The sequence below is a fragment of the Manacus vitellinus genome, unplaced genomic scaffold, assembly GCF_001715985.3.
Source record: "Manacus vitellinus isolate BGI_N305 unplaced genomic scaffold, ASM171598v3 scaffold_18_pilon, whole genome shotgun sequence".
Classification (NCBI taxonomy): Eukaryota; Metazoa; Chordata; class Aves; order Passeriformes; family Pipridae; genus Manacus; species Manacus vitellinus.
This window is the reverse complement of record NW_021939324.1, coordinates 10,154,341-10,181,682: the sequence shown is the minus strand read 5'-3', so window position 1 is coordinate 10,181,682 and position 27,342 is coordinate 10,154,341. Positions and strand designations below refer to the sequence as shown.

Here is a 27,342-nt window from a genome sequence, read left to right as displayed (position 1 = left end):
TTTAGAAGTAACAGTTGGGCTGGATAAGCATGATACATTTTTCCAAATTGTATCATCTCTGGCTATTCCAAAGCAACCAAAATGAAACCTGCGGGGCTAAGACAAAAGGGCACTGTAGTGCACTTTTAATCACTTTATCCTAAACTGAGTTGTTGTACTTAAAAAGGCTGCAACTAAAATTATCTGTATCACAACTAACAAACTAATAGCTTAGATTACTTTTTTGTAATAGAAATTAGATAAAACTCTATAGCTGAGAAGAATATTTCACACCAGTAGTGTTGAATAGACAACTCCAGCTCCATTCAGGTTAACAGCAATGCTGTGAGTCATGTTCTGTATCAGAGAAACCTTTCTTTGACAATTTGCAACAGATATAACAAGGTGTGTTTTCATGAAAAATCTTTGCACCTCCCTCCAATGGCTAATGATGAATACAGCTCACAGTTTCTCATCTAGGTCTTTTTACCTTGTAGGAAAACAGGTCTAAAACCCTCCTAGACCTTTATCAGGCTTTTGGATTCAATTTCCTTTTCAGTTTTGATTTTGGATTAATCAATGGAAGAATCACAGTTATAATATTATTTTCTGTAACAGGAAATGATCTTGAAGATTTTCTAACATTTCTTTATTCTTTTCTCTAGCTTAAGTTTATCTTTCAGACTTTCATACATATCAATGCCCTTTACACAGCAACATCTTAATATTATTTATACTGGTTTGTATTCAAAATATCTTGTGTTTTCTTGCAAAAGTTTTACTAGTTTTAGGTTTTTTCAGATGAAAAAATAAAACTTTTAAAAAAATATGTGAAGGCATATTTTCTTTCCTTGGGCTGTTTACTTCTGTAAACACATTTTGACTACAAAGGGAATATTTCATAGTATTTTTAAAATAAGTACAATCTTCTATCAGATACCGGGTTTATTTTTTCATGTTTCTTAACTTTTTTTTTTTTTGATTATCTAGAAACCAACAGACCAGTTTAAACTCTATATACTTCAATGATTTTATTTAATTTGAATAGTTCTTAATATTTTATTGATTTTTAATTTAATGAAATTGTCCTGATAACTCTCTGCCCCTTTAAAAAACTCTTCTCCTATCTGAGTAATAATACTATTTTGCCTTTAAAACATATCATTCAGTTATTTGCTTAAAATTATTCCAATTTCATATTTGGGCTCTTTGATTCACACAAAATTACTGGAGCAAAGCCTCCTCTCTTGCTAACAAAGGCACAGTGGCACGTTATTAAGAAAAGGAAGACTAGGAAAAATGAGGGCTGTTTTTTTGCCTCAGTCTTCATCACTGAGTGCTCCAGCCACACTGGTTGCAGAAGACAAGGCAGGGGCTGGGAGAATGACAACATTGCACTGTAGGAGAAGATCAGATTAGGGAACATCTAAGAAACCTGAAGGTGCACAAGTTGATGGGACCTGATGAGAAACATCGGTGGGTCATGAGGGAACTGGAAGATGAAGTTTCTAAGCCACTATCCACCATACTTGAGAAATTGTGACAGTCTGGTGAAGTTCCCATTGACTGGAAAAGGAGAAACATCTCATTAAGATGTGCCTTCTCTCATCTTGAGGTAATGAGGAACAGATTCTTTTCTAGAAACCCAGTGGCTTTTTCTCTTTTCTAGAAACCTCCTGCAGCTCTGATATCAGCTGAAGGAGATTATTCTGAGGAAAAATCCAACCTTCGAATAACACAGCGAATGTGAGCCAGCCATGCATCTTTCTCTGCAGTAACTGCTATGAGGAATGACTCTGCAGGTCATCCTGTCTTTTTTGTTGTGGCTGGTTTTGGTTTTGGTTTGGAGGGTCCATTTAAAATGTAGTACATGGTGATAAATTATCTATGACCTGTTCATGTAGCTCTCAAAGATGGCATAGGAGAACTTTGGACAGAGTGGGGACACACAAAGAGATACAGGATACAGATACGAAGGGCATGCTCCTTCAAAGCATTAATCATAAGCTGTGTACACAATAGAACACAATTCCCAACTCAAGATGTACATCTATCACAAGGAGAGCTACAGACACTGATCATTACTGTAAAAGCAAGGAGGAGACCCTGCAGGTAAGTTTGTTATGAGGCACAGAAAATACCTATTTTGCTGTATGTCCCAATAGGGACAATCTAGGCGAAAGGCAACAGTGTCACAAAACTGTCAGCCAAAAGGCAAAGCTTAGTAGCACAAGGTACTGTCCCAGTGAATTAAGAAGGGTGAGCGATATTACAATAAGCTTCTGGACTTTGTCTGGATCATAGAGTACACCTGTGGGAAGGGTATTATTTTGCTGACTGAAAAAGATACTGTATGTAGAGAAGCTGAGGCATAAAAGAGTTAAGCAAGTTGATCAAATATACAAAGCAAATCCTTTGCAAAAAAGAACAAACCTAATCTCACAGTTTTCAGTCTGTGTCTTTCCCCTAAAATCATTATTCTTCCCCTTCCAGTTGTGATTTAGCAGTGTAGTAGCAACACAGTAGTTGTTTAATTCTCTCACCCCTGACACAGACTGTATTTATACATTAAATACATTTGCAAACAGGAAAGTTTTATTAACATTTGGAATTGTGGAAATGAACAAAACCAGAGTAGCTTACCCAAATCCAGAAAACAAGCGACAGAAGAGGAAGAAGCCATAGCCCTGGACAAATGATGAAAGGAAGGCAAAGAATCCATTGACAGACATACATATCAGGAGTGACTGTCTCCTTCCCACCTTGTCTGCCAAGCCTCCCCAGAAGAATGCCCCCACCATCATCCCAAGGTACACTATGCTACCTGTAATACACAAAAAAAGATATTATTTTGTGAGCATCATAACTTGACCACAATTGATGACACCAAAACCAGTTAATCTTCTATATTTATGAAAAAAATAGTATACAAATTATTTTATCCTTTCTCACTGCATAGAAATTCCAGAAAATAAGTAGTCTTGTAGGAGATTAATCATTAGGAGTAACATGTCTAAATCTAAAGAAAGATGATTGTGAAACACACACTTTCCACTTGAGATCTACAGAACTGAAAACGTCCAGCTTGACAGTCTTTTTCTCAGTCCTTCTTCAGGGTATTACTTTATTTAAAAAGGCGATGTCCTTTATAAGCAAAAGCACTCTACTGTTCTTGATTCATTATTTTGGGTTTTTCTTTTGTGTTTTCCCCCCAAAGAATTCTGAACAAGTACATTACAGTTTAGCTATATATATTAAAATGACATATGTAAAAATAATTTTGAGATTTTTTTTTAACATTAATGATGTTTTCCACATGAAGTACTTTCTTGAAATATTTAACATTTTGACCATTCACATTATAGCATATTGTACATTATTTCCTTTTCAAGGACAAACTCCCAGTGGAACACTCGACAAAGATACACAACACATTGAGCAGGCTGTCAGAAGGAAAAAACAATTGCCAAATTTTCGATAGCACCATCAAATTTGTTTGATATATGTAATTCTTTTTTTGTCTACTTTCTTATTGAACTTCCCAGGTTGGGTTTTATACACCTAGCATATTGCTACCATCTTATACATCTACTAGAGAGCAGACATTAACTATAAAGGTGCTGGAAGCACTTAAAATACTAGTAATCCTTGCTTTGTGTCTCTTTTTGATAAGTCTCAAGAATGGACAAATTCTCCAGCATCTCTGCTGAACTTTAATTGCTGTTGTCTAAAATTCTGGCCTTCCAAAGAATCAGCTCTGCCCTGAAGAAGGTGGTTGGATGGGAAAGGAAGCTGAAATAAAACATTTAAATACCTGGACTTGGTTAAAGACTTATTAATGTAGAGGTTAATCATCAGTATTTCCATGCTTGGAATTCCAGATGATAACATCTGAAGTGCTGGCATCTGCGAAGCCTCATGCACCCCAAATTGTCCCTGTTTCCCCTTGTGTTTTGTACAAGTAGTTTTCACTGCTCCTTATGAGACATAATTTAAAACTATTTCATAAAACACACGTGTTAAATGTATATTAGCAAGATCATAGAATCATAAAATTGCTTAGGTTAAAAGGCTTCTCAGAGATCATCCAGTTTCAATTCCTCTCCCATGGGTAAAGACACCTTCCACTGGACCAGATTGTTCAAAACTCCATCTAATCTCAGCACAGGATAACAGATCCATTGCTGCTCATCACAAGAGAATTGCGAAAGCAGCAAACTCCTTAAGAACAACAGCTAAGTCTCTTCTCAAAATAACTTTTGTCAATGGACATTTTCTGGGTGTTGCTGGGTTCTCAGTCTTTCACCAAAGAATGCTGATGAGAATGTGGGTAAATCCAAAATCTGCAGAATTACTAAGACATCTCTGTTTACTTTTCTCTTAGCCCAAGAAGGACACAGATATTACAATAATTTTTTTGTTTTAGAGGCATTTAGGAGCAGACATTTATCAAGTAGTTCCTCCATTCTGATCAGAAATTTTTATTTCACTAGTTGAGATTTTCATGAGAATGCACACAGCTCATGCATTTACTAGTCCTAAAAAGAAAAAGACTGATGACTCAGGTAGCATATTCACTCAACTGCTTTAAAATCCCTCCTGAGGTCAAGGTTACTGTACCATGCTGCAGGTGGATCACTGCTTTTTAGCAGTTTGGAAACTCCATCCCACAAGATCCTGTTGTCAGTAGCAGTTCAAAGAACATAAAAAAAAATATAGTTAAACAGCTGCATTGCCAGCAGACCAATTTCAAAAAAGCAAAGAAAATGGTTGATTTTTACTCTTTAAGTGAAATTCCTTATATTCTTTCATATATAAATGTCACTGGGCTTTTTCAATCATCACTCTAATATAAGAAATAGAGAAAGCCAATCAAATATGTCTTTATATTGTATTGGTTTAAAGGTAAACCAGCAGGGGAAAATGAACTCAATCCAAAAGAGAGATTATAAGTCAGAATAACAATTTAATAAAATAATACAATAAGTACGATTATACAGACAAACAATTGGTTTTAACCCACAAAACCCAAATGTATAACTCAGCACCCTGGGGTATGAACACAGTGGTGTTTGTTGGGCCCCCTGAGTCCAAAGTAAAGGGAGAGGGGGAAAAAACCAGTTGGTGAGAGTGCTGTTGCAGTCTGGCCAAAAGTGGTGATTGCAGTCCGGTCGAGAGTGGTGGTCTGCAGTCTGGTTGAGAGTGGTGATCTGCAGTCTTCCTCTGGATCCCACAAGTGGTTAAAAAAGTCCCAAGACTCCAAGATTATATATCCTCCAGTTCAGACAGGAATGCCCAGTACCTCCCTCAGGGCAGGGGGTTCCCCAATGGGTGTGAGGACAAGAGCACCCTCCTAATCTCACAGGCCTCTTAACACCCAGTTTATAGCCTGAGGAGTCAGGCTCTATGGGCAGAGGGTGTAAATGGTTCATTGATAACAGTTTCTGGGAAATGGTATGGAAGGCTATAGAATACAGTTTTGGGTTACACCCATAATGATGAACTGGTCTCAGCTGTTCTGACTAGGACAATATACATAACTTTGAAATATTTTTATGCAAATAATCTAAATTTTACCAAGTAATTTCTTTCCTTGCAACGCACAGAAATATCAAAACACTATGAATGATGAAAGAAAAATGTTTCCAAGTCTTGAGAGTTTAAAAACATTAACCTTCCTTTTAGATGACAAATCCTTTGGTCATTTTACTGTGCTTTGGACTCTTACGTTGGTGTAATTCTCCTAAAGAGCATTCAAAAGATGTTGCTAAAAATAATATTCTCATCCTGTCAATAAACTGCTATAAATAGGCTGCTCTCTGAGCTGCAGCATTAACTTATTCTTTCCCATTATATTAACTTTGAATTTTTTTCTAATTCCCTTGCAGACCCTGCGCAATCCATCTCCCTGACCAAAGATCTGTATCTCTTCCATCCTGAACCTACTGTAGCTACCAATGACACTTATTTCAATGCTTTTTCCTGCCTTTTTTCTTTTTCGTATTTTCTGTCTTTCTTTATACAGAACATCATAGAATCATAGAATGGTTTGAGTTGGAAGGGACCATAAAGCTCATCGTGTTCCAACATCCCCATCATGGGCAAAGGTAACTTCCATAAGACCAGATTGCTCAGAGTCCCATCCAACCTGGCCTTGAACATTCCCAGGGATGGGGGATCCACAACCTCTCTGGTCAACCTCTTCCAGTGCCTCACTACACTCATAGTGAAGAATTTCTTCCTTATCTAAACCTGATGGCTTCTGAACCTTTTCCAAACTCTGGGCATCTCTTGTTAGCACCGGTATCAAATTGTTAGGAGTGGAATAGATTGAGGTTCCCCTCCCCTGTAAATTCTAGTTTAAACCCTGTCTGCAGCCTGTAAAGGAAGCCCCGTTTCAAGTCATTCCTTAAGACCTTTTTCCCCTGCAGCAATATTCACAAGAAGTCATAAAAGCGACAAACGCAAAGGAGAACTACGAACAGTTAAAACAGCTGAACAACCACATCATGGTTGGGCTTCATGAATGAAAATTTGGGAAGGGCTCTGCCCAGGTTTGTTGCAAGCACATTGGTGGCTAAAAAGGCCAATACGAGATAGGCATGATCAGTCGCAAAAGGCACAGCAGAAAGACTCCTTAGATGGTGTATTCTGCAAGGCACGATTCTTTCTGTGTTGTCTTTTCTTCTCAAGGGTGATCCTGCGTGCTTTCTCAAAAGCATCAGCAGTGTTATAGATGGTGTGTCTGCAGGCCTCCCGATTGGAGGCCAGAGTAGACCAGTTATGGTGATCAATATGGTCAAGGCTGAGATGTTGTTTCAGGGAGTCCTTGTATCTTCTCTTTCGGGCTCCTCTCTTGCAGCAGCTGGTGGCAAGTTCACCATAAAGCAGGATCTTAGGGAGGTGGTGGTCCTTCATCCTTGAGAGGTGCCCTTGAGACGTGCACTGCCCAATGCAGCTGTGTTCTCAGCAACATGGCCTCAATACTTGTGACTCCTGCTTGTTCTAGAACAGATGTATTGGTCACATAATCTGACCAGTGGATGTTCAGGATTGTGCGGAGACAGCATTGATGGAAGCATTCTAGGAGTCACAGGTGGTGGTGGTAGATGACCCATGATTCAGATCCGTATAAGAGAGTAGACAGCACAATGGCTCTGTCAACACTGATCTTGGTGCTTTTCTTCAGGTGTTTATTTTGCCAAACTCTTTTATGAAGCTTTCCAAAAGCACTATATGCCTTTGCTAACCTATTGTCTATCCCTCCATCAATCTTACCATCCGAGGAGATGAGGCTACCTAGGTAATTAAACTGCTGGACTGATTTGAGCTCTGATTCACCAATGTTGATATGGGGATGAAGGAAGACTTCCTGAGGTGCTGGTTGATGGAGAACTTCTGTCTTCTTTAAACTGACTTCCAGCCAAAAGAGCTCAGCAGCGTCTGCAAAGCAGGATGTTAAACACTGCAGAGCTACTTCTGTGTGGGCAACAAGGGTGGCGTCATCAGCATAAAGCAGCTCCCGGACAAGATGATTTAAGGTCTTGGTGTGGGCCTTCAGTCGCCTTAGGTTGAAAAGGCTTCCATCAGTACAGTATCGGATGTAGATACCGTCCTGATCATCGAGGTCTGCTGTGGCCCTTTGGAGCATCACACTGAAAAAGACTGTGAATAGGGTTGGTGATAGAATGCAGACTTGTTTCACACCATTAGTTATTAGAAAGGGCTCAGAAAGTGCATTGCCATATCTGACTTGGCCATGCTGATCCTCATGGAGCGAGATGATCATTTTAAGGAACTTGGGGGGACAACCTAAACGTTCCAAAATCTCCCATAGACCTTTTCTGCTCACAGTATCAAAAGCCTTGGTGAGGTCAACAAAGGTTACATAGAGACCTTTGTTCTGTTCCCTACACTTCTCTTGCAGTTGTCTGAGAACAAATACCACGTCTCTAGTGCTCCTGTTGGCTCTGAAACCACACTGGCAGTGCAAGGTGTGCTTGGTGGGTGGTTCTCTTCTTCCTCAACAATTCCTGGATCTCTTGATTGTTTTCATCAAACCAGTCCTTGTTCTTCTTGAGGGAGAACCCTAAGGATTCTTCAGAGGATTGCAGGATGCGGTTTTTAATATGGTGCCAAATTGTTTCAGGAGAGGAATCTGCAGAATTTGTGGAATGGTTTTTGAGCCTAGTTTGAAGGTTTGCCTGGAATCTGTCTCTTACTGTGGGTGATTGGAGATCATTAACTTGGAGTCTTCTCCTTGGGATACTGCCCCTTTTAGGTTTGAATTTGAGATTGAAATTGAGTTTACAGTGCAAAAGCCGATGGTCTGTTTGGCATTCTGCACTGGGCATCACACAGGTATGGTGGACATTGTGGACATCTCTCCGTTGCACCAAGACATAATCAATGAGGTGCCAATGCTTAGATCTGGGGTGCATCCAGGTTGTCTTCAGACTATTTTTCTGCTGAAAGATAGTGATGGTGAGCTGTTGCTCCGCACAGAATTCTAGCAGAAGTCGACCATTATTGTTGCAGTTTCCAACACCATGCTTGCCTAATATTCCTTTCCAGGCTTCAAAATTCTTACCTACTCTGGCGTTGAAATCACCAAGGATAATGATCTTATCATCTGCAGGCACCTTTTGGGTAAGGCGACGCAGGTCAGCATAAAATTTATCTTTTTCAGCAGGGTCAGCTTGGAGAGTTGGGGCATATATACTAAAGACCACAACGTGTTGCTTGTTGTGGAGTGGAAGGCGTAGGGAGATAATGCGGTCAGAGTGACCTGTCGGCAGATTTTTGAGTTTAGGAACAATAGAGTTTTTGATCATGAAGCCGACTCCTGAGAGATGTTTTTCAGTTCTGGGTTTACCTGACCAAAAGAGTGTGTAACTAGCACCATGTTCTCTGAGGCTGCCTTCCTCTTGAAGGCGAACTTCACTGAGAGCGGCAATGTCGATGTTGAGACGAGTCAGCTCATGGGCAATTAGGGCAGAACAGTACTCAGGATGTCCACTATCCACAGAATCGAGCATGGTTCTGATATTCCAACATGCTAGAGTTAATTTAGGTACACCTTTGAAGGCAGGTGTATGCTTTTGTCTCTTGATCTTTGTGCAACTGCATTGGAAGAAGACGCCCGTTGGCCTGTGGTTAACCAACCGGGTGAAGGTGGAGATGAGCTTTGTTTAGGCCACCTTTTCTAGGTCCCTCTCTTAGATGGATGGTGTTACAGGGCTAAGCGAACTCCATCTGCCCAGGTTTGGGATGAGAGTTGTCCTCCTAGGATGACTGCCAGAAGGCTAACGAGCTCATCCTGCCCAAGAATGTATTGTATCTGGCCCTATGGTTTTGACCTGTCTGGCATGGGCGACCCTACTGAAGGCATGTACCATCGCCAGCATAGCTCGCAACAACATAGGGGTACACAGGCTACGTTCCTATTAGAACGATTTGGGCAAGTCTGTCATTTCCTACTTTACTATCACCTATCTATATACAGTCTCAAGGAAATACCCAGGAACAACCCTTTGTCCTGTCCACCTTTTCAGGATGTAACAGAGCAAAGCAAATATATCTAGAACATGCCGAACCTGGGCAGTAGCCGCAGGTGAACCAAAAACAGGCAGACAAACAAACAAACCAACCGTTCTGGCCCCTGTACCCATCCAAGGCTGGGGTGCCTTTCAAGGCCCCACCATCCACCCTGACCTTATCCTTCCCCCACTGTGTTACCACGTATCTTCAGGTGCACTGCTCACCTGCGACATTTCATACAGGATTGTCCCACTTTCCCTCCCGCCAGTCGGAGGACCCCCTCGGCCCACTCGACACCCTTCCCCTCTCCTTCCCCCCGCTTCCCCAAACCTGGAACAGCAAACCTCTGAGTGCTCCAAAGCTCCCCTCTCCTCTTCCACTGGGGTGCAGTACCTGCTGGCAAGGCTCCCCCTCTCTCTCCTTTCTCCCGCCACGGCCGCGCCCAGGGGCTGTACCACACCCAGGGCTCCGCGTGCGTGGCACAGGGATTCCGGGCAAGCCCGGGGCTGCGCATGCACAGTGCGGGGCTTCCGGCCTGAACAACCACACAACAAATGCAAATAACCAATGAGATCAGATTATCGCTTTATTATCATTAAATTATCATAAGCCCGTCCTTTCCAACCTTTGCAGCTCTTGTTTACTATGCTTTCCACTGGTCAGAACATAAATCTCTTGAGAATAACACTAAATTTTTTGTACACCTTTCATAAATCACATATTATATTTTGCATAAATTCACATATATAAAAATTAAATACCCTGTTGTTGGTCAGACCTTGCTCCCTTTTCTATTTGTCTTTAAACACTGATCACAAAAAAAATTTATTGTATGGGTGTAAGTATATGTATCTAGATTTCCACCTAACGTGTCATCCTGAAGGTAGTACTCCCTTTCTGAGCAGCTACTACTGAACACAAGACTGGCTGCTTTTCTTTTTTCTTTTTGGTACAGCACACTTGTGCCTCTAAAGAAATTAGCTAATTCAGCACAAGAGACACACTGATTTGACATCCAGCCTGATGCTAGAACATACTCTTAAAAATTAAAATTTATTTCAAAATACAAAGACTTCTAATGATATCTGTAACATATGTCTTTGATTTTTTCCACAAGGTAAAATCTCGTGTAACCTAAAACTGTGTTAACTGATGGAAAAGCACTGAGAATGGAAGAGCACTGCAAATGGCAGCTGAAAAGAAACTTATGCCATGCTAAGATATTCTCTTCTATTGTTCTTTTGCAAGGTTTTAACAACCTGTATTTTCTCTCCACAGCAGAAATTCTACATACTTCACCAATTTTGCCCCATTGCACACATGTACAGAATGTATGCTTGCATCCTCTTCAGATGAGGGAATGTGAGTTTGGAATTGTTTTCCACTATGCACACACTTAGGCTACTAGGTGGTTGAGTATTTTTTAAATGGATGTGCACACAGCATCTTTCAGACTGCTAGCAGTAGTTTAGCCTTACAAAGCAGTTGACCAAGAAGTTATTAAGTATTAAAATGCTAGTTATGGACAACCTAAACAATAACATAACATTACATCCATGATCAGTCACTGAGGTTCAGTTAAACAGTGTTTTACTCTTTGTGCTGCCTAACTTCATTACTTGCTGATATCTCTTGTAATTCACAGCCTGGTATCTAAATGATGACATAACCTTCTAAGAAATTAGTTTGTAAGTATACTTCACCAGGAAAAAATACTGCAATGAAAGTAAAGTCAGGCTTCCTTGCAACAAAGAGACTCAGAGGCTGTGGAATTTTTTTTGGTGGTGGTTTTTTTGCGTTAGCGCAAATAGCATGAAGTGGTTTTTTACTTGTTGCATTGTTCAGGTCATTTGTCTGAATGAGAAATGTATTTCATACAGCTGAAAAGAGTAATCTCATTACAAAAAATATTTTAAAAATAAGATTAAAATACTGCTTATATTTTGGAAAACATGATTATAAACGTGGTCCTAAGCCAGCTCCATGAGGAGAAAAACACCTTTCATAAGAATTGTATTGTAATCAGTGTTTTATTTACTTGTATTAGGATCTTCCCATACGCTATTGTTTAGAATATAACAATCCATAGTGAAGGACTCCAATGCTTATAAGTAGCATACTGAACGTAAGAATAAGAATATCCAGATTTGTCTTTATTTTAACACTGATAAACAGTATATTTGGACTTCAAAGATGATAATCTTTCAGACCTATACTTAATTATAATCCATTAATAGTTTCTTTGATCAGAAAAGACTTTGAAAATAATCGCAACCCATGCAGCAACCGTTGACCATAACCTCCAATTAACTGTTTGTAACAGGAGGTAATTAAAGCAAATACTTTTCCATTAAGACAACAAATATAAGAAAGCTATAATAACTCCAGAATTGACAGGACTCAAATTTTCTACAGATCCTGTCACTGGATGTCTTTAAAACCGTCTATATATTCAGCATATTAGATCTTCAGTTCTTATTTGTTATATTATGCTATTCATCTCCTCAGATGTACCACCACTGTGATATTTGTACATAAAGAACTGCCACAATCTAATATTCCTCTGTAATAACTATTTCTTCATTTCTCTAAATGGTGCTTGTAGCAGTGGAACAGCAAGCTCTATATTTACGCAATGGTAAATTTTTAAGGTGTAGATCTAAGTGGTTAAAGCAAAATACTAGTTGTTCAGCCATATGAAAAAGTTGATAAGTACTGCTTCCCAACAAATGTGTGTGACAGCCACCATATTAACTGAAATTAAAATTGTACATGAGTCTTTGCAAGTTCAAGCCTTCTCAAGCCATGAATTTCCTTTATCTAAATGCTAGCTGTTTCTCACAGCAATCATTTTGTGTCTTAACTTCAGATGTTAAATGACTCTTTTTGCCTAATTATATGCAATGTATGCAAATCCCCAAATGGCACAGCATATCAGGCTCTTTTTCTATTACTACTCTTCAGACTAATCCATTCCTCCCGCTTTCACCTTCAGGACAGCTGCAGACAGGCTTCAGTAAGAAATTTCATACTCTTTAGCACAGTTGCCTAATCTTGTTTTGAAACTTTTTGCTCTTTGGCTTAATATATATTTACAAACAGTCAAGTTCTACTTGGATTATTAGAATTATTTTTAGAAAACACAGTAATAGGATTTATCTGTTTAAATACCTGAAAGGTATCAAAGTATTGATATAAAAGTTTGCGCAATGTCTATCTCACTGCAGTGATTCTTGAGTCTTGCAGTGCGACTTCCACCTGAGTAACCTGTATGCTTAGTTCTCTGATAGTAAGAATTCCAAAGTGACAAGCCTCCACATGACAGATCATTTCTCTTTTGCAAAGTTTTTTAGCTGCTTAGTGCACAAGACATTCTGGATATCCTTCACAGTCAGTAAAAAAATGACAACATTATCTCTGTAATAGTTAGAGAAAGATATGAATTCACACAAAGGAAAATACCACATTCCAATGAGATCAGCGGAAAAATAAAGACAATCTCCTCTTCTGAAACATGTTGAGCAATACTAAAACATTAGCATTTTCATGAAGGCAAGAAAACAAAACATATCATTTCAATTCAAAACAAATATTTTAAAATATTAATTCATTACAGAATTTATATAATTCTGGGTTTTTAGTATTTACTAAAAACAAATCAGGGATATTCTCTGATGTAAATGCTATAAAAAATACATGTTGTACAATTCATAGCTCACATCAATCAATTTTAACTAATACAAGAAATAGCCCCTCTGCTCCATCAACAGGAAAAAAACCCCAAACAAACAAGAAACACCTCCATCAAACCCAAGCACCAATTTCAAACATGCCTACAAAACACCAGATGACATTCATTCTAGGTCGGATACCAACCTAGAAGCTCCACAAAAATAAAAATCAAGTTAACTCTATCTGGTGTTCAAACAAAATGATCCTGTTCTCAAACAATACTGTTGAACTACTATAGAGGAACATGAAAATCAGGAAGATGGAACTTAAAGCAAAGCTGAGCAAAAGTAGTATCATATTCAGTTGGCCAGCATAGACAGGAAAAGGAAGGAGTAAGTAACTCAAGAGTTCTTCATTCAAACCTATTTACAATCTTTAAGCTAATGAGAAAAACATTATCTGCAGCACAAGTAACTCAAACAATACAGGTCTGTAATATTGTGACAGGTATAATTTGATGACTTAGTAAAAGAAAAACTGTTGTGAGGTAGCCAAGTACCATACTTCTAAAGAGAAGTCTCACAAATACAAAACAAATACAGAGCCTTAAAAACAACAACACATTTAATGGAAATTAAAAAGAATACAAAACTGGGGGCTTATTCCATATTTTTTCCTTTTCAAAAGAATCAAGTCCAAATTTTCCAGAGAACGTAACTCAAAAAGGGAACTAGATGTTGAAGTCAGTATAGAGCCTTGGAGATAGTTGGAAAGCAACTGAAATAAAGTGAATGGGTCTTCCAGCATATTTAGAAAGCAGAAAACACCTAATGCAAGACAAAATTAGGCTATATAAGATTTTAGGCCACAAAAATTTTAGACGAACAAATACCTACCATTTATTTACTTTGATTTAACATTGAGACTAAAATAAAAATGGTCTCATGGCATGGCTACCCAAACTCATCACCTTGCTGTGCTCTTCTAAAGGTCAAAGACAAACCAAGAAATTTTTTTTTCTTGGAAGGAAAGAAGAATTGAGACCAGTTCTGTCTTCTCCATGAAATAAAGAAAAAAGCCCAGAAAACACTTATTCTTTTTTTTTCACAGAAAAACATATAGTTGCATATAGTTCCAAATCAGGAGTCTATTGCAGTGTGAGTCCACCCTGAAGGAAATTCCAGAGAGGAAAACTTATGGCTGGAAAGGTTTGATCAAAGCTTTTCCAGTGCTAAAAAGAAATACTGTCCACAGGACTGACATGGGTCACACAACAATCATTCACAGAAATTTCATTCAAGTATTAGTGATATTTTTTTTTGTTTCCTCTGGTATGCTTGTATTAAATTTATGTGCCTCATATGCCTAATTTCAATTTGCTTCCTGTACCTCAGTTGTGAGATTTACAACCTGAGGTGTTTGTGGTGTAAGGCTCAATTTAACTCCAGCAGGAAAAAAATTGGCATTTTGCCACCATGTTTCCTCTCTTTGGGCTAATGAGACTAATTCTGCTTTATATACTTAGACCTTTACATTATCTGTTAATTTTGAAAAACATAATATTTTCTAGCTCTCAGTTTCCATATGCTGTTAACTCTCCTTACATTTCCGGTGGCATTTACCTTACAGTATATCTAAAATTTACACAAGCAGATGTGCTGATTTCAGAATATCATTCATTGGTAACATACACTTTTTAGATACTATTTTAACTGAAACACTGTGATAACAAAAGGAATAACTGCTTCTGCTTATCCTTATATCCTAATCAGATAAATTAATAAATTAATAGAAGAAGCTCAGTAGCTGCAGAGATTGTGACAGGTAATAGATTACTTGCTAGGATGAGGAATTTTCTTCACAGCTGTATTTTCTGATAAGGCAGCAGTACATTGTCATCATCACTTCTGCTTTAAAAATGTTATCATGTCAATAACTAGTCTTTTAAAAAAGTGTCATCTAATACCAGAAGCTAGCATCATTTTTATTTATTCCAAAACAGAATAAAAAAAAATTATCAGATTTATTCCATTTCTTCATTGGAATAATTTACAGATGGAACACTAATAGTAATTATTTCAGCAGATAGCAGCACTCTGCTATTTCATACAGCTATTGCTTGGTTAGATAAATCGACAATGCATTACAGAGAAAAAAACTAAAGCACGGTTTCCATGATAATCACAACAGAAATAATCAATCAGCATTCAAATTTAATAGCATGGAACTGTAAAAACTAGACAATTTTCAGTATTTTTCTTCCCATACAAACAATAGTTTACAAGGTGGTAGTTACCAATACACAATATATAGAGCACAGATATTAACATATACTCAGGTAATCCCAGGTGATGACATGAAGCTGTTGACAGATTCCCTAAGTGTTACTGCTGAAGACACTATTTTCACACTCTTTTCCTTTGATCCAACAATTCCCTCTGGCATCATCAAGAAAATCCTAACAGGCAACCTTTGGATAAAACACACCTAGTTAAGCTGTCCTAACCCCCCTAATTCCTATTTTATCCCATTGCAACTGCAGAGGTTCCTCTGGATTTTTCTGCTTTCAGATTTAGATGCTAAATTCAATGAACACTTTGTCCATCTCTGAATTGACCCTGTCATGGCAGAAATTGCTGCAACTCTGCAATTTGAAATGCACTTCAATGGCAATCCTGAGAATCAGAATGATTATAAATGCTGCATATCATTGAACAGTGCAAAGCACTGGGCAATGAGCTAGGATTAATTAAATTTCAAAGCCTAAAAATATATTTCACTAAAGCTTTAAAATGCCCATGCAGTCATCTACATTAATCATCTCATTACATATCAAAACTGTTCATTTTTGCCATGTTTTATTGCCTGAATGTTAATTTCTTATTCAATTAGTCCTGCTTCTGACTCAAAGCAAGGCCCAGCCCATGAATATCACTAACTTTTAATTAATGTTGAATTGAAACAAAAATCCCAACATATACAGATTTAAATTTATAAGAGATGCCTCCAACTCAGCAAATCAAAGCACTTGATATTAAGATCTAATTAATAAAACTATGCTTCTAGTGAAGGTTTCTATTCAATATTAAAGCTAACAGTTGACTATTTCTTCAGTGTTTAATCAGCCATTAACTCTCTTTTGTGTAACTATATTCCAATACTGTTTAAAGTTCTTTCCTTGTAAATGGGAGGAAATAGGTTCTTTTTTATTTTGTTTCATCCATACAATGGCTGTTACTACCACTGTTCCAGTGAAGTGAAAGGGTAGGGGAAGAGAAATTATACTAAAAAAAACCCAAATCAGAACAAAATCATACAAAAATAAAAGAAACAAAATCAAACCCAAACCAAAACTCTTGCTTTCAGAAAGAGACACTGAACTAGGCCTAACTTATTTAGGAACTGGTTACAAAAACTGATAGTCACACATGTTGTGATGAAAGTCACATATCTCCCAACACGCCTGATAAGATACCTAGTCTACCTCACCTATTACACAGCTGCATGCAGGTGAAAAAGGAAACTTCCATTGCTACTGATCCCATGTTTCTGCTTTCCCATTAAGAGTCAGTGAAACAGACAGAACAATCCAATGTCAGAATTAAGAATAACAGATCAGAATAATCTTCTGTGTGGTGCCAATACACCTGCAGGTGCTGGTGAAGCTAAACAGGCTTTTTAATTATGCATTTACAATAGTACCAAGAGGCGCTGTTATAATGTCTAGATGGAAACTTGTTTAGATGACTACATCTATCGGTTTATGATATCCATTTAACAAGACTTGCTAGTGGCAGCTTCAGAACCAACCTTGAAAATTTCCCTGAACTCTAGTGGATTAGGAAAATATTTGTGCTCTGTGAAAATGAGCAGGTCTGACAAATGCCAGACAAAAGCAATACACGCCACAACAGAATTACACATCACATAGGTTATATTCACCCATATTCCCTCGAATTCATATGAGACTCTCCACTGCTAACCAGTATAAAGCAAACAATTTCAGTCCAGATAGCATGACATAAAGAAATTTGCAAATGGACCACCTTCACTTATCGTTGAGAATTCAGATCTTTTTTAATACTATGGATGTACAGCCACTATCACTTTACACAACTTGCTTGATTTTTCTACATTACAGTACTCTCCCGACTTTCTACAATCTTCTCAAGAAGTCAAAACATCAGTCTGTCTGTTAAACAGGTTTCTGTGAGTCTTCGAAAACACTTTGTCCATTACATATTTATCACGAGAAAAGCTTACTTGTTAAGAAATGCTAGAATAACTTAATATAAGTAATGTGTCATCAAAACCACTAGGTTTTGTTTCCATTAGCTGGAATAAAGACTGATAGATGCTGGGTAAATGTGCCATAGTTTTATCAGAGCCAATGAACAACATTTTCCAGTTAGCAGTAGGGAAGTGCACATCTAGCAGTAAATAAGTGGAGTAACTAGTAAGTAGAGTTGGCCTGGGGGTAATATCTGAGATTCTTTAATGAAAAAAAAAATGGCCAGAACTCCCCTAAGTCACCCATAGTTCTGCTCACATAACAAATCCATGAGTAACTCCTCCCAGGCTGCTGTCAGGTTCTTCTGTAGCATGTCAAACTACAAAAACTGGCACTTGTATTTTCCCTCATATCAAGCCCTCCCATTCTCTACAGGGCTGACAAAGCACTGAAAAATGGATAGGAATAAATGAAAAAAAAGACTCTACTATGAATGTCAGTAAATAACAGTATCCTGGACAAACTGTTAACCATCATTATAGCTGCCACTAAACAAGTTTTGCATGAAGAATTTAAAAAAATTACACATGTTGTATTCATGTATCTATTCTATCGGTAACTCCGTATTACCGCGCGGAGAGTGGCGGCATGCGCCAGATGGGCACCGCCGCCCGTCTCCCTCCCCGCCTCCCTGCCGGGACGATGTGCCCGTGACTCCTCTCTTCTCTGCACCCACCCAACACCCTCGGCGCTGTGGGCAAGAAATAGGAAGAAATTTATTCAGCTGTGATGAAGAGCCATTAAATTATGTTTGCTATACGTCTTAATGTAGTTCATTAACACTTTCTTTGTGAAAATATTTCTTCTTCTTGACAAGGAACTTATGCATTGTCTTGTTTCATGGCTCAGTATTTTATGCAAGATACAAAATTCAGAGCTACAAGCGCACAAGAAAGGCAAAAGCTTGCGGATGATAACTAAACTGTGCTGCAGAACTAACCAAACAGAGACTTGGAAAAGAGTGCACCATCATATTTTAAATATTCAGTTTGGTTAAAAAACTCCATTTGACATATTGATTTAAGAAGTGATGTATTGTCAGTCAGAGATCCCTAGGCAGTTGATACAGAGAGGAAAAAGTGAAAGCGACAGCCAAATTAAATGTGTGAAATCAACATAGCCCTCAGGCTTTTCCTTTGGGAGGCATTTTCTTCTTTTTGCCATTTTTGTAAGACTACAAATTTGTGTGACATAAATGGTAAAACTGCTGATCTGTGAAGGGATAGGCAGAGATATAAAATAACTCATAATAAGCAAAATAGCAGCCCAAAGATTTTTAACTATTTTAGACACAATTAATCTCTGAGACAGAGATTTGAAGATAACTACAAGCACGTAACTATTTAACTTAAATAAAAGGTATGAGAGGCTGGAGAACAGCCTCTTGGAAAGGGATATGGAAGTTGAATATGAATCAGCAGTGCCGTGGCAGCCAGGAGGGTCAACTGTGTCCTGGGGGCATCTGGGAAAGCATCACGAGCCACTCAAGAGAGGGGATTGTCCCACTCTGCTCTGCACTGGGCCTGCCTCACCTTGAATATTGTGGCAGTTTTGGTCACTGCTGACTGATAATATTGCCATTAGCCAGGACCCCCAAGTCCCTTTCTGCAGCACCGCTTTCCAGCCTTTCATTCCCCAGTTTTACATATATCCAAGCTTGCTCCGGCCCAGGGGCAGAATCCATCCCTTTCCCTTTTTGAACTTCATATGGTTGATGATTGTCCAGTCCAGGCCTCCAGATCCCCTCTCTGCAGGGCCTCCCTGCCTTTGAGGGAATCAACAGCTCCTCCCAGTTTTGTATTGTCTGCAAACTTGCTTAGTGTTCCTCCCAGTCCTGTATCCAAGTAATTTTTGAAGATATTGAAGAGAACAGTTATATGATTTTGCCTAAATGAATTTGGACTCCAATTTGTGTTTGAAACAGCAAGCCTGTGTACCCATTAATTCAGAATATTCCTTTCCTTTAGAAGTTTACTCAGGTGTAACATTTGCAGCATCCATTTTAGTTATAGGATAGTGGAAGTGTTATATATTTGCAGACAGCTATTTTTTGGTTTATGAAGTCAGAAAAGCTTGGGCTGGGAGGGACGTTTGGAGAGCTCTAGTCTGACCTCTTCTAAAAGCAAGGTTACCTTCAGAACAAGATTACATTGCTTCAGGTATTCTTTAGAAAATTTCCAGAATATCCCACATCTTCTCTATGCAACATCTCCCAGTGGCTGACCACCACAATGTTAACTTCCTTCATTATACCAGATGATCCCTGGTATAAATTCCGACCTCTTGCACACCTTCATTGTAGCTTCCCTCAATTACTTCACCAAATAGTACAGACAGATTCCCCTCCTAGACATCCTTCCTCCAAGCTAAACAACACCAGGTCCTTTTGCCTCTTCTTACACACCATATATTCCAATCCTCTAATCACCTTACTGGGCCCCTACTGAATTTCCCCCAAATTTGTTAATCTCTTATTTTCAGGTGCCTCCACAACAGGACAGAAAATCCAACATCTCGGCTCCCTGTGTTCAGAATGGAAAATAATCACTCCTCTCTTCCTAGTGGCCATCCTTGCCAATGCAGCTTCAAGGTACTGCTGTTACATGTTAACTTGCTTGCTACCAAAAATCCTAGATCTTCTGCAGAGCTGCTTGCTGCCCAGCAGTTCACTGTCTAGCCTGTACCAGTGATTTGGGTTATTCCATCCCAGGTGAAGGCCTTGCATTTGTCATTGATAAGTTCCTAGGAAGGTATTGGTTGAGTATAAAGTTGTTGAAAACGATCAGTGCAAAACCAGAATCAAGTTAAGTAGAAAGGATCTGGCAAGTCAGTACTTTTTTAAACTAGGGAGGGGAAAAATTCAGTGACCATCTGGTATCCTTAGCAGAGCTTAGAAGCGTGTTGCATCAGCTGCCCAATGCAGAATTGCAGAATTGGAGGCTGTTGTCCTAGACTGAAAACTACTTTGGCCCAAAAGACCTAGATATGCCTCTGATACTCTTCTTTCTACAAATATTACACAAAATTCGAATATTAAATCCAGATAATATCAGGAAAAAACCTTACACCAAGGCATTATTAGACACTAAATGTGCATTTTCAGAAAATAATCTGACTTCCAAAGCAAGCTGTTCCTTGCTATTCCTATTCACAATACCTGCATTATCAGTCCAGTGATTTACCACAATACTTGAGTTTTTTTAGATGGAAGAAACTGCCAGTATGAATCATCAGCTAAGAATATTTTTAACATATAAAGATTATTTCTGGGTTTGTTACTGTCCCGTCTGTGAAACTGTATCAAAGTCTTGGCAAACACATTGCTTCACACAATGGTAAGCAAAACAGAACAAAATAGAAGACTATTCACCCTCAAGAGATCATTTAGGCTAAACTTCATACAGAGGATCATATAAGGATTCAAAACAGATCAGAGAGACTATCAGAAATCATTGAGGAACAATTGGCCTCTGGAAAGGATGGCAATCAGCAAATATGAGTGGCTAATCAGTTGTCAGGTTTTGTTGGTATGAATGAAAAAAAAATAAAAAAAATTAAAGATTATAACTTAAGCCTGGGATCCTGATATTTCTCAGTACTGAGGTGGATGGGCGTCTGAGCAACCTGACGTAGTTGAAGACATCCCTGTTTATTGCAAAGAGGTTGGACTAGATGACTTTTACGAGGTTCCTTCCAACTCCAACTGTTATATGATTCTAGGATTCTGACAAGGTATGAAAAAGAGATGGAGATATCTGTCTGAAAAATGTGCCAACTGGTGCTATGAAAAGTGTCATCATGGGTCAGTCAAGAAGGAGTCAGCCTGTATATACTGCTAGCAATGGTGACAGCAGTGCAGCTGCCAAGGATCTTACACATGAGAGTGAACACTTACAGGTCCCACGGGAGAACCAGTGAGAAGGTGCTCGGAAGTGGTATGGTATCCAGAACAGATATGCTGGGAAGGTCTAGCTTTGCCTAGCTTAGAGAAAACAATATTTCAGTATTTCAGATACAGAGATGCTGAGGAAAGTAAAGACCATAATTTGAATTTTACAGAATAGAAAAAAAAAACCTCCACAATAAAACTTAAGAACAATTTGAATGCAAAAACATAGAGAAAAAGTTATGTAGAAAAGTATAATCAGAGGCCAGAGAATTAACCTAATACCAGTCCACTTCTGAGCTGCATGTAAAAGCAAAGAGAAGATGTAAGCAGGAAAAGAGTTGAAATGCCGTCTTTAGACCTGAGCCTACACCCTGTCTCATGAAGGTAGAGTCATGTCAGAACCCAAGAGGTCAGTGTGAATCCACCCACATGCAGGAGTTGGCAAGTACAGCCAGGTTGAACTGCACCTTTCCCTCATGCTTAGTGACATGTCACTATAATATTGGAGAATTTTAGCAAGTCAGCTTCCCTATTTTTAGTGAAGCAACTTCTTGGAGATGGAAACCCTATTATTTTACTATTTAACTTAAAAGCCAATCAGAAGCTAGTTCATGACTCTGATCAGCATAGTCATCATGTGACTTTATAGGCTCTGAAATGCTGCTAGTGATAATCAACAGAGGCCTCAAGTTCATACAAGGGTTAATAGGAAAGAAATCTAGGAAACTGTTGTCGTGCAAGTAAATTTTTAAAAAATAAAAAAATGCAACCAAGAGGCTCAGTGAATTTTGTCCCATGGTTTTAGTCAGCTCATGTTCCCTAGTAAACTATCATGGCATGATATATGAGAAACCATTTTTTACAATGGAGTCAATGATGCTGTTTCAAAGACAAATTAACACTTTCTTAGTATATTTTAACAGATTAGAAAATTGCCTGAAAAACGGATATTTTGTATTTGTGACAATTCTAGTATTTGTGACAATTCTACCTAATAAATCCTAGCACTGGTCCTATGACTTTAGTATTCTAACAACATTAAGCCCTCTGGATCATGGAATTATAATCATGAAAAAAAATTATGCCTGGTCTTCCTGTATATCTGGAAGACCCCAGTTAGGATGTAATTATGATGTGAAATCACAACAGCAAAATAATTAAAATGCATGGCTGTGAGGGCCTAGTTATGACAATATAAGAATGCTTTCACTAAGCATTCACTGATACAATGAATATTTTGTATCAATGGAATTAAGATTATGCTGTCTGCAAGCAGCGTATCTACTTTCTTTATAAGCAACATGTATGTCAGTGTACTGACGAATTGCAGTTAATGATATATTTCTATTACCAATGGAAAAGTAATATATTTTTTTGGTGAAATTACTGATAAAATGACCATGTGTTGCAATGCCTTCAACACACACTGGGACAGAAATTGCTTATCTCTGTTATCTCCTGCTTTTGTATGTTAATCTTTTAGCACAGAATTATTTGTTTGTTAAGGGGCCCCCTGGTGGTCTAGTGGTTAGGATGCAGCACTCTCACCGCCGCGGCCCGGGTTCGATTCCCGGTCAGGGAACTCCCCCGGGTAGATGGAGCTCGTCAGCCCTGTAAGGCCATCCATCTAAGAGAAGGTCACTCTAAACAAACCTACGTCCTGAGGACCTCGCTGCCACTGTCCAAGCTCACTCGGCTCCGGCAGATGAACCTCAGGATTAAAGGGTGGGCTCAGTTCAGCGCACACTGTGTCTCATCTAAAAAATCCACTGCGCAGGCTCGAAGGGTAATGACCTTTCCCAAAATCTTTGTTCGCGAAGACTGGCCATACATTTGTTTGTTAACACCACAACACAGAGGCTAGCGTTATATTATTACAAAAAAAAGATACACTACAATTTCTATACTTTAGGTATGAAAATACATTGCTTGTACACCTAAGCTTTCCATAGCTGTTAATTTTGTCAACAATCATCATGTATATACATACATACACACACGCATATTTATAACTATGAGATATTTAACAGCTTCTGTACTGAATTTTAGTTAAACATTGACAGAGTCATTCCAATATATCTCAAGTCAGCATCATGAAGGGTCTAGTGACAGGGAAATTCTCAACAGTCTTCTTGACATGGGTCAGACCTCAACAGGTGGATGTGAATTCCCATTGCCTCTGCTACTGTGGGGACAATACTCCCCATTCCTAATTCCAGACACCTCTGTAATGCTTACTGCAGCTGTTTAAATAAAACACTATATTTTAGAAATACAATGTAATACAAATTAATTGGAGACCGATTTGGTGGTTACCCTTATATTGTTATCATCTTGGAGAATAAAGAAAACTTTGACCATACCATTTGTTCAGAGGGTCTTGAGAAAATGGTAAAACAAACAACTTTACAAGTAATCAAAAAATGGAATTGAGATCAATAATTTTTGTTCAAGCAATATAAAAATTGCAAAAACTATAAAAATTGATGAGTAGAGTTGTCCTCAACCGCCAAGGAATGAATAAAAAAATCATATTATAAAAAGCATGTCCCTCCCCTCTTCCTTGTGGAACCATTTCTACACCTTTTCTCCACTGCCATGCCCCATGAGAGCCTTCTTTAACCTATTGTGCCCAGTCATGACCAGGAAGGGCAAGCACGGATCTGCTTGCAGCACTGCTGCTCTCAGCAAGTCACACAAGGCTGGCTCAGCCTGCCTGTTTGCCACACCACAGGACGGAATAGGCAAGAGGATGAGACACAGCCCATCCCCATCAACAAAATGAACACAAAAGGCATAGCCCAGGCTCACCTTTGGTCATTTGTCCCAAAGTAAACATTTTTCTTTTTGGATGCCTAGAGAACAGTCATTGGTATAAAAGGACTAAAGACAAAAAGAGGGAAAGGCTGTACTATACAGCATTTTCTCTGGAATTCTTGTTTTCCACATTGCATTCCACCTCACAAGGGGAAAGTTCCCATACAGTATGACAATGTTGCTGGACAGTTGTATTATCTGCTCTTTATCACGCTTGTATAAATCCAGCAGAACTGTAGTACTCCACCTTGGGCTGGTTTTGTGTTTTGGGTTTTTTTTGTCTTGTAAATGAGAACAAACTGTGTCCTTCTCCTCTTAAGCGTTACTGTGCAGACTTCCTCTTCGGTGATTTATTTACTGACTGAATAAGAAAACAACCATCTAAAAAATGAAATTATAATCTTCACTGAATCCATAATTAATGTTAGTTAATGTTACTGCACTTTGTGGATTTCTTATTTATATTCAATACAAACATGTTTTTATATAAGCATTGGTGTTGACAAATACATATTTAGGTTTACTGTAATCAACTCTTGTAATAGCAAAAAGACTTTACTTACCAAGCCATCCTGATCCAGAATTCGGTATACACATATCTGTTTCTGCACTTGGCAACACAAATCCAACTACGAAAACTTCCACCCCATCAGCCATCAGGGCCATTCCCAACACAAAGAAGAGGGCCCACTGGAAACGACCATGGCCACATTCTTGTATTATTAATTCATATTGCTGTGCTAGCTCTTCTTCATCAGCTTTTCTCTCTGTTTCCAGTTCATGGCGATCCTTATATTCATCATGCATAGGTTGACCTAAGGCCACCACGTCATCCTTTTCCTGCCCCATGCTGGGGATTCCCTGATACTCCCCTTCATAAATTTCATCATCTTCATCATGTCCTTCAGTTGCTTCACTTGATCCTTCATCATCATTAGCTTCTACACCATAATTTCCTCCTTGGACATAGTAATCATCGTCATCTTCCTCATCCTGGAATCGATTGTAGGACCTCTGTGTGTAACCATCCTGGGCTTTGTCAACAGCTTTATTTACTTTTTTAACTGCTTGTCTCTTCACCTCTTTGGCAATATCTTTGGCTCCTTTCACTAGTGAAGTCCTATCTTTGTATGTGTCCTCCATCTTGTATCAAAGAAAGACTGTTGTTATGTCACAGAGGTACCGGCTGAATACTTTTTGGAATATCTATTTTGTGTTGGACATCAGTAGAAAAAGCCCAAGTACATGTGAAGCTGTAATATTCAACCTGCAAAATATAAGAGAAAAAAGTTTACTCCTTTTTAGGTGTTTCTTCACAGTGATACAGTACCATACGAATCTTCATTTAAACACTGGACACCAAAGTACAGGGTTTTTCAATATACAAACCTGTGTTTTCTTCAGAGACACAAATACCCCAGGTTACAAGGAAAATATGCTGAAGATAAATTTAATCTCTCTATGGTTTTCAGAATTCAATTTATTACCCTCTAGTCTTGGATACCAGGTTTTATTCTGAAAGAAACCAATCAATTCCATGCACCACACATCATATTGACTCTATCTTTAGTGTCCTTCCCCATGTGAACTCCCTGTTTTGTAAGAAAGGGCTACAAATACTAACTTTTCTCTCAATGACTGACCATAAAATATCTGTCCTCTGTCCAGCCTGCTGCTTAATACAAATCCTATAGGAAGCTAATATTCCTCACATCTGCACCAGTGTCTCAAAGCTGACTGGATTTGACCATTGCATTCACACAGAGTCTTAGCAATACGAAGTCCCACCCTAAAAAATTCAGTGCAGGGAGCTGTATGGACAAAAGTGGTGGCACTTTCACACTTTAAAGATTTCCAGTACCTAAACTGTGGACAGACGCATTCCTTTCTTCCCTGTCCATAGTGACAGTAGAGGCAGACTGGAACAACTGTATGTCACCAGCTAATTCATCCCAGAGTGGGTAAGTCCAGCATGAGTTCCTGCTAATCTATCTGCATGAAAGCACCAAGATATTTTGCCCCAGTTCCCCTCCCTGCTCCCCTGCTGCACCTTCCTATCTTGTGCAGCCCCAAGGTCACAAATGCAGACAGAATGAGTCAAGAGCAGTTTGCTTATTAGACTGAAGACTAACCATTCCCTTCTTCTCTGTGCAGTTTTCAGGCATATCTGTAAGGCAATTTGCTCATCACACACCTGCACTATCATTAGGGGCAGGAGAAAGAAATGGCAGCAGCATGCAGCCAAAGGGAAGGAAGAAATGCAGGATCCTTCTTTGGCAACAGTAGTTAGAAGAGCTAAAATCAATTAGAAAACTGCATCATTACTTGTGTCTAAAGTTAAGGCTCTGTGTGTGTGTGTTTGTGTATGTGTGTGAATCTGGGCACTGCAATAGATTGCAGAAGCCTCCCCTCTCAGAGAAAGCAGGCTAAAATTTCTGTAGCAGTGCTCCTAAGAAAACAATGTCTCCTTCCATCTTGGGGAAAAGGTTATTTTTAACCATGATCATTTTAATGATCTATTTTCCAGCATTACCTCAGAAAAACTGCATTAATACAGCTAAGGAGGCTGAGACACAATGCAGTAGTAAAAGTGGCTGGAAATTTCTGAAGCAAATCCTATTTCCCTTTCTAAAGTAGTGTGAGCTGCACTCTGAACTCCATGGGAGAAGACAAGGGTAATGCTTTAAGAAGCTGTCCTTTATTCATTGTGTTGTAGACACTGTCTCCAGAAGTATATTCCAGATATCAGTTTTAAGACTGATACTGTTTTGAGGAATAGGAAGAGTTATAGACTGCATTAGAAAAACTAATGGCATGATGTACTTCTGATAGAAGAAAACGAAACTTAAAATCACACAGACATAATATTAGAAGCTGAAAGGTATTTCCCAGCTTTTTAAAAATAGAAGTTCACCTATGGTGGAAAATGTCTTTATTTTTAGTCTCTTCCTCTAGATTAATTTCATACACTTTGAATATTTCTCAGAGAAATCAGACGTGATGGCAATATTCAACTTTTAATGTGAACTGAAGCATTCACTGGAAGAGAAATGCAGCCTTAAAGAAAGACATGATGTAATATTTATGACTGCAAACTGTAGCCTGATTTTAGATACATGATGATCCTTCTAAGTAGGTCATCCTGGTGAAACTT

At 38.6% G+C, this 27,342-nt stretch overlaps 1 protein-coding gene across 1 annotated transcript in view; it reads right to left on the bottom strand.

Moving 5' to 3' along the window:
• Positions 1–25,448, bottom strand: part of SV2C (synaptic vesicle glycoprotein 2C) — a 78,410-nt gene extending 52,962 nt beyond the window's left edge. The window contains exons 1-2 of the mRNA XM_018070487.2: positions 24,752–25,448; positions 2,623–2,803 (exon numbers count right to left, since the gene is read on the bottom strand). Coding sequence (XP_017925976.1) covers positions 2,623–2,803; positions 24,752–25,331 — 761 coding nt within the window. The 5' untranslated portion in view covers positions 25,332–25,448. The remainder of the gene's footprint in view (positions 1–2,622; positions 2,804–24,751) is intronic.
• Positions 25,449–27,342: the final 1,894 nt, after the last annotated feature.